The following is a 12,011-nucleotide window of genomic DNA, read 5'->3' on the forward strand; positions in this document are numbered from 1 at the left end:
TTAAAACATAAAACGTACAAGTGTTTAATTTAAAAAGTGGATTCTTTGCACAAGGAAGGCCTTTTTTTTTCCCCATTTAATCCTTCTTTGTTCGTTTGGCTTTTGCAATATTCTCTTGGCGTTTCTGTTTCTTCTTTTGCTCTCGCTCCCTGGCCTCAATCATTTTTGCAAGCTTCCATGAAAGTGCTGCACTAATTATGAATAACGGTGTAAGGGCCAAGATGACTGTAGTAAGAAAGCCGTATGGGTCCTTTGCAGCCCACTCCAAGATGTATTCAGCCCAAGCCTTAATATCGAACATTTTTTCTGTTTTTCTATTGGGAAAACCCTATGGAATACACAAATAATTTCTGAGTATTCAGAAAAATAAAAGCAGACATACACAGCAATTACCATTTCAATATGAGTCATCAACTTTCGTTATTAAAGAGCAAGCTCATTTTTGCTAGAAGAGTAGCGTTCCGTGTGTGAAAGTGTAATACAAAGTGTTGACCCTCCCTTCAAGTACCACGTTTACAAAAGAATTAGGCACGTCATCCAACAGAGCTTCAGATACTACCTCGAAAAAAAAAGTGAATGGAAAAAACGTGAAGTCTGTGCTCCTTCGGAAGAGAAGGAAAGCGCGCCCGGCTGGTTCACCTTTCTGTAGGTTTTACTAGAGAGCTGAGGGAGACGGGGCAGCGCTTTAGCTAGTGGACGAGCAACAGTCGATAGGACAGAAACCGCGTAGAAACGGGGTCTGCGAGCGCCCAGGCGGGCTGGGGAGGCCCGGCGGAGCAGGGGGGAGGCCCGGCGGAGCAGGGGGGAGGCCCGGCGGAGCAGGGGGGAGCCCGCCCGCCCTGCCCGCCGCCGCGCAGCCATCGCGCTGTGCCCGTCACACCGCCGCCGCGCGCCCCCCACGCCCCGCCCCTCACACCGGCCGCGCTCCGGGGCCGCCGCCCCGCTCTCACCTGCGGCGGGGGGGCCCAGCGCCGCCTCGGGCACCCTCCGGGGCTGCCGAGCGACGGAAGGTGGCGCCGAGGTCCCTGCGGAGAGAGGACAGAGGCCGTGAGGGAAAGGCGCGCGGCGCGGCCCGGCCCCGGCAGCGCTCGCCTCCGCCCGGCACAGGTAGCGCTGCTCGGGCGGTGCCGGAGGACGGCGGCAGCGGCGAGAAGGCATCGCCGGGGCTCGGGGCGGGGGGCCGCGCCGTCCCGCCGCCCCTCCAGTCCCTCCCGCCGCCCCCCGCCGCCGCCGCCCCACGGTACCGCTGCGCTGGAGGGCGCCGGCCTGCCGAGCGGAAACCGGAAGGAGGCGCCCGCTCCGCCTATGCCGGCCGGGCGCAGAGGAAGCGGAGCCCGCGCGTGTCCCGCGTCCCGGCCCCCCCGCCCCGCCGCGCCGGGACGGCCCCGCCGGGCGCCCAACCCTCCGCGGCCGCCCGCCGGGCGTCACTCCGGGGCGGGGCGGCGCCTCCGGGCCGCGCCCCCAGGGCTGGGTCCCGCCGCGCGGCGGCGGCCGGAGGGCGGGCGCTGCGCGTCCCGTGGGAGAGGCCGCCGCCGGGGAAGCGTCCTTTCCCGGGTCTCCGAGTGAATTTTCCAGACGGCGCAGTGACCCCGTCGCGGCTGGCGGCAGAGCGCAGCTCGTGCGCGGACGGCCTGGCAGCCGCCGGTGCCCCACGCAGGCCGGTGCCGGTGCGGGCGGCGGTGCCCGGTGCCCCGCGCCCGGCGTGCGCCGGTGCTCCGCAGCGTCTCCGGTTTCTCTCCCGTTCCGGTGCTGCTCCAGTGCGCGGCACGGCCGGGAGGTCGGCCGGCCACCAGGGACTCCTGCCCGTGCCGTGGCGAGGCACCGGCCGCACGTCCTGCACCTCGCGGGCCTGCGGCGACCGGCTGCCGCGCTCCCTGCGCTCCCCCGGCTGAGGCTGTGGCACTGCTCCCTACCGAGCTGACCTCGGCAGCAATACTCGGCTGACCTCGGCATAACCTCGCTGACTCTTAAATATTCTTTAATATTCTCATACTGAAAATTCAAGGCTTCTGATTTTGCTTTATGTGTCTTGTGCAAAACCTTCCCTTCTGCTATTCTACACAAATGTGCACATACACACACCAACGTGAATGAAAACTTATGCTTCCAAAGCACAGTTAGGCATAGATTATGCTCTTAGCTTAATACACGAGAAGATCTTGCAATCACTTATATTGTATCGATCCTTTCAAATTTTATTGATTCCTTTCTCTGTAGCATAACAGGAAATGCCATAGGGGCATTCTACTTTTTTTTCTCTGAATATTTATAGTATTTCAAGGACAGCAAGCAGGCAGATAAATATATTCTGACAATGAGAGAGTCACTGACAAGAGAGCTGAGTGATCAAAAATGCTTTAGAGTATGTTGAAAGCAATTTGGTGCTATGTTCATTATTTATGCATTCTTATTCAAAACCCTGTCTGTAGCGTTCAGGCTCTTGTAATATCTTGAATAGAATAGGATAGAATAGAATAGAAGAATGGAATAAGAATAGAATAGGAGAAGAGAAGAGAAGAGAAGAGAAGAGAAGAGAAGAGAAGAGAAGAGAAGAGAAGAGAAGAGAGAGAAGAGAGAAGAGAGAAGAGAGAAGAGAAGAGAAGAGAAGAGAAGAGAAGAGAAGAGAAGAGAAGAGAAGAGAAGAGAAGAGAAGAGAGAGAAGAGAGAAGAGAGAAGAGAGAAGAGAGAAGAGAAGAGAAGAGAAGAGAAGAGAAGAGAAGAGAAGAGAAGAGAAGAGAAGAGAAGAGAAGAGAAGAGAAGAGAAGAGAAGAGAAGAGAAGAGAAGAGGAATAATGCGAGCATTGTCCAAATGCATCTTAAACACTGACAGGCTTGGGACATTGACCACCTCTCTAGGAAGCTGTTCCAGAGTTTGGCCACCGTCTTGCTGAAGAAATGCTTCCTAGTGTTCAGTCTAAACCTCTCCTGGCACAGCTTTGAACTGTTCCCATGCTTCTTATCTGTGGATACCCAGGAGAAGAGGTCAGCACCTCCCTCTCCCCTTCCCCTCCTCAGCAAGCTGTAGAGAGCAACGAGGTCACCACTCAGCCTCCTCTCTCCAAACCAGACAAGCCCAAAGTCCTCAGCCACTCCTCACAGGACATGCCTTCCAGCCTTTCACCACATTTGTTGCCCTCCTCTGGACACACCCAAGGACCTTCACATCCTTCTTAAATCCTGGGGCCCAGCACTGCCCACACTGCCCACTCAGGGTGAGGCTGCACCATCACTGAATACAGCGGGATAATCCCCTCTTTTGACCGGCTGGTTCCGCTGGGTTGGATGCACCCCAAGATGCCGTTTGCCCTCTTGGCTGCCAGGGCACACTGCTGACTCACACTGAGCTTAGTGTCACACCAGCACCCCCAGATCCCTTTCTGCAGGGCTGCTCTCTCCAGCAACTCCTCTCCCAGTTCATACTTGTGCCTGCCACTACTCCATCTTAGGTGCAACATCGGACATGTTTTCTTGTTAAATGTCATCCCGTTAATCAATGCCCAATCCTGCAATCTATCTAGATCCCTCTGCGAGGCCTCTTGTCCCTCAAGAGAGTCAACAGCACCTCCCAGTTCCGTATCATCAGCAACTTGCTCATGGTGCATTCAGCTCCTGCATCCAGATCGTTGATAAATATATTGAAGAGGACTGGCCCTAGGATTGAGCCCTGAGGAACACCACTGGTCACCTGTCACCAGCCAGACGTAGCCCCATTCACCACAACCCTTTGAGCGCTGCCTTTAGCTGGTTCTTCACCTAGTGCACGCCATGAACTCACTCATCCCACAGTTGGACAACTTGTCCAGGAGGATGCTGTGAGGGACAGTATCAAAAGCCTTACTAAAATCCAGAAAAACACACCCACCACCTTCCCTTCATGCACTGGGCAGGTAACCTTAGCATAGAAGGAGGTCAAATTAGTTAAACAGGACTTTCCTCCTGTGTACCCATGTCGACTGTGCCTGATGATTGTATTGTTCTTACTGTTCTTTAAATGCCATTTGGTAGCACCCAGTGTGATCTTCTCCATAATTTTTCCAGGTACAGAGGTTAGACTAATGGGTCTGTAGTTTCCTGGGTCTTCCCCCATGTGCTTCTTGTAAATTGGAATAACACTGCCTAGCGTCCAGGCAGTGCGGACCTCACCAGACCCCCAAGATCATGTTTATATCTGTACATTTATGTCTGTACATGGGTTACTTAGCCATTTACACGAACATTAAAACTCTTAGATATTTTATGGGTATGTGTTTCATTTGTGACTTGTAAATCTTAAGAAAATGTAACAATCTAAATTTATGGGAGCCTTCTACCAGGTTTGGTGGCCTTCTACGACAGGATTACAGCATTGGTGAATAAAGAACAACTGATATTATCTACTTGGACTTGTGCAAGCATTTGACACTGTCCCACACGACATCCTTGACTAAATTGGAGAGACATGGACTTGATGGTTCAACAACTCAGTGCATAAGGAATCAGCTGGATGGTCACACTCAAAGAGTTACAGTCAACACCTCGATGGCCAATGTGGAGAGCAGTGATGAGTGACGTTCCTCAGGGGTCGGTGTTGGGAGAGGGACTGTTTAACATCTGTTTTGCTGATTAAGGATACCAATTAAACTCGGACATAGAGTGAAAAGAGTAGGTGTATTTTACAGGTGATAACCAAATAATGTGACAGAGTAAAACATGCAGTATGAAAAGGCAGAATAATGCACCTAAAGCAACAAATAGTAAAATACAGGATAATGCATCAAATCATTACTACCTGAGAGAGAGAACAGTGATTAATAAAGATACATCATCACTTGCATATGTTACCATCATCCAGACCCGCAGTGGCTGGGCAACCCCGGCTGCAGGGAGGGTTTGCAGAGCCTGTCCCGGCCAGGGGGAAATCCCACGCGGTACGTCCATCCGTAGGTGAGGCTGCCAAAGCCCCTGTGAGCGGGTCCAGCCTTATATACCAGAGATTGGCAAGCCAGAAGAGCTGGCACCTTTGTTTTGAATGGAAAATTTCTGGTTTCATTCTCCTGTTGGATTCCACCCAAAGCCTGGCCAGGGCTCAGGGGGAGAGACCAGGGGAGTTTCTAACAAGGCCAGACACTTGGCTTCTCAGCCTTGAGCAAGGCTAAACAAGGGAAGTTGGATACATTCTCTCCTCACTACTGATGATATTTTGTCTAAGCTGCATCTTTCACCAGTGACCTTACATACTTGGTTAATGATTACAGACTAAGTTAGCAGCTTCGGCTTGGGGCCTGTTGTTCAGGCTTCAGTATTTCAATGCTTTAGCACTTTTTACATCAGCATAAGTGGGTTGTTATAACTTAGTACGATACCTACTGGTACAATGGTTTTCATTTATAAAATATACAGGATTCATCTACAAGTCAACTCTGATTTGGGCCTGTTGTCCAAGCCTTAGCACTTCATTCGGTCCTTTGACCTATAGGTGAATCATGGCTGTCAAAACATTTCTATGATTATTGACATTAGTCTTTGTTCATCAGTTGATGATGTCTCGTCAGGTATGTCCCGATCCAATATTGGGGAGGGTTCTTAAATGATCCTAGGAGTGAACTTAAGACACAAACGAGGTTAGATGCCATACAACCTTGTAAGCTCTATTTCCCATAACAAGCAATAATAGCAATATGACAGAGAGAAGAAGAAAAAGAATATCTAAGCAAGCAAATGGAAGAGATGCAGCAAGATCAGTTACCACCACCATGAATCCAGCGACATCCTGTTGTCTTGGTCTCGGTGCAGGTGAACATCTTTTTTGGCAACATGGACAGTGGGATCGAGCGCACCCTCAGCAGTTTGCTGATGGCGCCAAGCTGTGTGGTGCAGTCGACACGCTGGAGAGAAGGGATGGCATCCAGAGGGACCTGGACAGGCTGGAGAGGTGGGCCCATGAAAAACTCATGAAGTTCAACAAGGCCAAGTGCAAGGTCCTGCACGTGGGTTGGGGAAATCCCAAGCACAAATACAGGCTGGGTGATGAGTGGATTGAGAGCAGCTCTGTAAAGAAGAATGTGAAGAGTAGTAGTGGATGGAAAATTGACTATCAGACAGCAATGTGTTCTCGCAGCCCAGAAAGCCAACCGTGTCCTGGGCTGCATCAAGAGGAGTGTGGTCAGCAGGTCGAGGGAGGGGATTCTCCCCCTCTACTCTGCTCTCATGAGACCCTACCTGCAGTGCTGTGTCCAGCTCTGGGACCCCCAACATAAGAAGGACATGGACCTGCTCAAGCAGGTCCAGAGGAGGCCACAAAGCTAACTGGGGGGCTGGAGCACCTCCCCTATGAGGAGAGGCTGAGAGAGTTGGGGTTGTTCAGCCTGGAGAAGAGAAGGCTCCGAGCAGACCTTATAGCGGCCTTCCAGTACCTAAAGGGGGGCTACAGGAAAGATGGGGAGGGACTCTTTATCAGGGAGTGTAGTGATAGGATGAAGGGTAGTGGTTTTAAACTGAAAGAGGGTAGATTTAGATCAGATATAAGGAAGAAATTCTTTCCTGTGAGTGTGGTGAGACACTGGCACAGGCTGCCCAGAGAAGCTGTGGCTGCCCCCTCCCTGGCAGTGTCCAAGGCCAGGCCGGACAGGGCTTTGAGCAACCTGGGCTAGTGGAAGGTGTCCCTGCCCATGGCAGGGGGCTGGAACTAGATGGTCTTTAAGATCCCTTCCAACCCAAACCATTCTATGGTTCTATATTTCTATATTAGTTCTGAGGTGTATTTGTTGCTACCCTTATAAGATGTTTTGCATGCTGTGTAGCTAAGTTAAAAGTACATGGGCTGTTATGTAAGTATAGCCTGTTTCTGGTAAAATTGCCTATTGGACTAGAGGGGACAGAGTTATATTTCTATTCTTGGATGTCAAATTCGGGCACATATGCCAAAATAAGCCCTGAGCTAGTCATCAGCTATATACAAGCTGCTTAATATCACCACCTTTAGACCTCCTGCAAAATTGCCAGTTCCAGCCCTTCTGTGTCTTCCCTGCCTTATTGACTTAAAGAGGAAAGTGCCTGATTAATTGTGACAGGAAAGAAATAAAAAGTAAGGATTTTTAATTCGCTTTTCCAAGAAGACAGATCTTACGTAATTATCTTTTCTGGTGTCCTTGTACCCCTAATAGCTTCTGAAGTTGTTGACAGGTTATACAGGCGAAGAAATAGAGGTCTTGTACATAATAATTCTGCTCCTTTAATATCTGTGAAAATAGACAGCTACGTAGAGAAGAGAGGCCCAGGCTACAGCCTTGACTGAAAACTGCAGTGCATCTGTATTAGGAATGAAGAGATGTTATGGGATTACTGCCGAATGGGAAGGCTTCATCTGGGCCTCGCACTCTATCTAATTCAGAATAACACAACCACAAGGTTTAGGTGTTTAGGGTATTTTATTTGCTTTTCTGAGTTACTCAGGTGTTGCACTTTAAGTAGTCAAAGAGAGAACAGAAATTCCAGAATGCACTACACCTCAAACAAAGCAGCACAACCCTTAGTACATCATCAGAATACTTTCAAAGGCCACATTAAGCACATGTTTATGTTAACTATAATTTTGGCAGTTAACTGCTACTTTGTAAATTCTGCATTTTCTTTTAGGAATTCTTTTTTAGGATTCCTTTAGATGACCCTGTTCTGTTATTTATAGCTATGTATGTGCCTGTGTGTATCTTAAGACAGGCACTCTGATTTTGTATTTGTGTCCTGGTTTCATCTAGGGTAGAGTTTATTTTCTTCCCAGTAGCTGCTACAGCGCTGTGTTTTGGATTTAGTGTGACAATCATGTTGGTAACACAGTGGTGTTCTAGTTGTTGCTAAGTAGCACTTGTCGTAAGTTAAGGATTGTTTCCTGAAAACAAATAAGTGCTCAAGAAGATGGGAGGGAGCGTGGCCAGGACGGCTGACCCGAATTACCCAAGGGATATTTATTCCGTAACACAGAACATCATGGTCAGTATATGAACTGGGCGGAGTTGCCTGGGGGGTGGATTGCTGCTCGGGTGTCAGTCAGCAGGTGGTGAGCAATTGCACTGTGCATCGCTTGTTTTATCTTGGGTTTTATTTTCTCTCTGTTATATTAATTTTCATTACGCTTACTATTATTTTTATTATTAGATTTTATTTTTGCTATTAAACTGTTATTAGCCCATGAATTTTACTTTTTTTTCAATTATCCTCCCTGTCCCACTGGGAGGGGGAGATGAGTGAGTGAGTGTCTGTGTGGTGCTTAGTTACTGGCTGGGGTTAAACCACAACAATCTGTCAGGTAAATGTGAATGAGTGAGAGAATTGGAGGACTTAGGAAGCAGCATGAAAAGATCCACCAATGAAAGATCACATTGTTTAAACTGTGAAAGTCACAATTCATACTAAACATCCTAATGGTTTACCTAGATGTCATTCCTGATAACTAGGCTAGGAAGAAACTTAGGATGGAGTTTAGCTTTTTCAGCAACTGCATAACCTCAGGGGTAGCAACTACAGAAGTAGCATCAAACTATAATATAGTATGAATTTATGAACCATCAACTTTGATAAAATTAAATCATTAGTTAATTTATATATATATGAAAAACACATATATGAAGAGCATTAAATTTCTATTTAAATGGAATTTCATGAGAGCATGCCGGAGGGGACAAGCATTACCATCCATTGTCACGCTTTCAAAGAGGGGGTGGGCAGAAGAATGGAAATGGCACTCCAAAAATCCAGCAATAATAGAGTAAGATACAATACAGATAAACCTACTGAGAATATAATACAGGCATGGAAAATGGGAGAGTTACTTGCATGAAAGCAAAGCCTTTCTCATGCCAGCAGTGACTAAAGAGTTTTAAGTGTTTGCGTGTGTGTGGTAAAGACAAGCACTGAGTAAATGTATTCATTTCACTCAGATGTGTTGACATGTATCAGTAGTCCAGAATCATTCTGTTTAAGGAAGCTACTATATATTTCATGCAGTGTAATTTTCAACTACCCTTTTATCATTTGTAAATTCTGAGGATAAACTAGTTCCTTGAAGCTAATTTTTTTCTACATACAGCATGAATTCTCCAGTAATCTTTATGTATAGTTATTAACGTCCTGGGCATGTTGTACTCCACCTGCTGAATGTCTCTGTTTCTAGAAGAGCTAGATGGAACCTTGTGCCATTGCACAATGCTGGTTTTGAAGAGTTTTGAAAAGTAACGACTATTGCTTTTTTCTCCAGCCTGTAAAATTACACTGTGAAAGCTTTATTGGCAGTTTTTTGATCACATATGATATATCGACAGTATGTGCCAGCCAATAAACATTCTGGTTTTATAGCTTTACTTGAGCCAGCAAAACTCCTTTGTACCCCTGGGGATCAAGGATTCTTTTTCTGCTACAAACCTTTGTTTAAGAACATTTCTATTTGTCTAATTGCATTAACAACCCCATATATTTGTACTTCAGCTACCATTCAACACAGCTAGGTCCGAGTATCCAATGCAGAAGTAGTCAAAAACAGGAGTAATATTGTTGCCCTCCTTAATTAACTTTAAACCATCCTTATAAATTGTTCTGGTACTATGTATTTTCAAGGATAGAGGATGTGTTGGGACAGTGCACGACCATAGGCCAAGTAACATGGTGCACACTATCTTAAGAAAGTGATTGAACATAGATGTATATCTAAAGAATGATCAAATGCATCTATGTTCTAGGTGGACTCATTCATGTGATAGCATTGTTTGTACAGCCCTTATAATGAATGTTATAATTGAAGAACTGAAGTGTGTCAGGCCTTACTCTACCCTTCATTTGTTCCTATTTTAGATCTTATTACAGTTCAAAAAGAGAAAAGAATTATCAGAGATACAAATGGAAGTTATTCAAATAATAGAAACCTTTTCTTCTCCTAGATGATTGCTGCATCCTGATATGGTCATGGCTGATATGAGTATTAAATGGCTTCTAGAAAGGGAAAGACAGAAAAAGTCATTATTGATACAGCTTTATAAATCCTCAGAGCTTTTCCCAGAGGTAGCTTAGTAAAAAAATGAGAACCACGAGATCATATACCAACTGACACTAGGCCTGGGCTCATTCTGAAAATTTTAGGCACCTCCGCAGAAGTCTGATAGCCCGGGAACTATGGAGAAAGGCAGTGGAGAAAGATTGGTGCCTGTGAGCAGTGGTTCAGTCCCGGCACCATGCAAATCACGCTCTGAAGCTGCCTGTTTCTTCTACGGACCATAGAGGGCACTAAGGATTGAGGATAGCGTTCCCTACTTAAAACACCTCAGTTAAATGGCAAGCTGAAGTGCACGGAACCCAAACCAAACAGCATATCCTTCGGTGAATCAACTTCATGTTTTTATGTATATGTAGGTGATAATACTTATCCACCTTCTTAAAATATTTTGAGGTTGTTGAATAAAAGAAGCAATGCCAGTATGAACTTTTAGGATTCAGATTTCTCTTGATTTTGTAGAAGCTTTAGTTTAACGAGTAATTTATTATAAAGCCATATGCAAGTAATAGATCTAAACACAGTGTTTTGAATTTCAGGGAGTATGAGTGCGGTTCTAATACTTCTTCTATTTGTGGTCTTACCCTATTTTCTATTACAAAAACTTACTGGAAGTTGATATTTCTAGTGCATAACTAGGTGACTCCCCAAAACTGTGTACAAACAGGTTCATTCTGTGTCTTCTTCAACAGAGAAGCCAAAGCTGAGGAGACTGACAATGAAGTCTTAAATTATGTTATTTTTAGAACTTAACTGATGTACACTCTAAGGTAAGAAACTTAGCCTGCTCTGTATGTACTCTGTGTGTTCTGAGAGCTAGAGAACCAGAACCATACTTCTGTCTAATCCATCACATTTCATAGAAGAGATGAGCATAGTTATTGTTTTTATAGTTTCTTTTCAAAAGCAGTAGAAAGTAATAATACTGCTTCACTAAGTGGTGTTGTAGCTGCTTCACCAGGTTGCACTGTCCCTAAGTGCAAATGTCCCCGGGCAGTGCCTGCAAGAACCTCTTTACCTGAACCATTGTGCTCTGCATATGGTGTAAGAATAAGGTTCTGATACTTGCAGTAGTAATGATTGTACTGTATAGTGTTTCAGTGCTCTAAAGTGTTCATTGTATAGCCAGGGATTATCTCTTACAGCTGTTCCAGTGTTCTTGTTAAATTCTAGTTCAAGTAACACATTTTCCTAAACAAAAATTCATTTTCACAACTCCAGTGATTTTGATTTACATTTTACAGGGTACCACAAGGATTCCTGGTGATCCACGGTAAAAGTGAAGTTTGAGACTCTCGTATGCTATCATAGCAAAGGACCCTAATTCTAATTCCTTATTCCTTTTTGGGCAACTAGACCTCTATGCTATGGTATGTTTTTCTCATGTGTTATATGGCTGCCACTTTCCATCTGAACATGACAGTATCTTTTTTTGCTTATGTGTGTTCAGAAACACTTTATAAAGTATTGTGAGCTCTCTGCTGATGAAAGACACTGTATAAATCTTCAGTACCTATAATGAGTGCCCATTTCAGTATTAGATTAACTTACAAGAGTAGTATATGTATGAGTTGCTGAGGTCTGAAAGACAGCCAGCATTTTTGGCTGCTTCCTGCACTGTCTTATATAGAAAGAAACTGTTGTCAGTGGAAGTGGGAGTCTGTACCTCATTTGAATTCTTAGTCCTACGGAGTAGAATGCTATAGCAGTCTGTAGCATTATGTGTACATCCCTTCTGCCTTTTGCTCAGCAGCAAAGTAGTGTTTAGCAAAAAGGAAAATTTTAATATGTTCCCTTAGTTGTCATGCTAAAGTTAAAACACCTAAAGTTAAAAGTTTTTGGTTCATTCTTAGCAAAGCAGAATGATCAAACATAAAGAAACATTGCCATGACTAGAATATCTAAATATCAGCCAGTCTTGACACTGATTTTGAAGTCTGAAAAACCTCAGCTTCAGGATCACATGTTTAAACGTACTGAATGTTCAAAAGACAAT

The 12,011-nt window shown here is 45.6% G+C and overlaps 1 protein-coding gene across 1 annotated transcript; it reads right to left on the reverse strand.

Moving 5' to 3' along the window:
• On the reverse strand, positions 1–1,363 carry SMIM15 (small integral membrane protein 15). Its single transcript, XM_074933085.1, has 3 exons — positions 1,245–1,363; positions 951–1,025; positions 1–328 (listed from the first exon to the last, which is right to left on the reverse strand). The coding sequence occupies exon 3, from the start codon at positions 299–301 to the stop codon at positions 77–79; it is 225 nt and encodes a 74-aa protein (XP_074789186.1). The 5' UTR covers positions 302–328; positions 951–1,025; positions 1,245–1,363; the 3' UTR covers positions 1–76.
• Between the last annotated feature and the right edge of the window lie 10,648 nt (positions 1,364–12,011).

Source organism: Athene noctua, chromosome Z, assembly GCF_965140245.1.
Source record: "Athene noctua chromosome Z, bAthNoc1.hap1.1, whole genome shotgun sequence".
Classification (NCBI taxonomy): domain Eukaryota; kingdom Metazoa; phylum Chordata; class Aves; order Strigiformes; family Strigidae; genus Athene; species Athene noctua.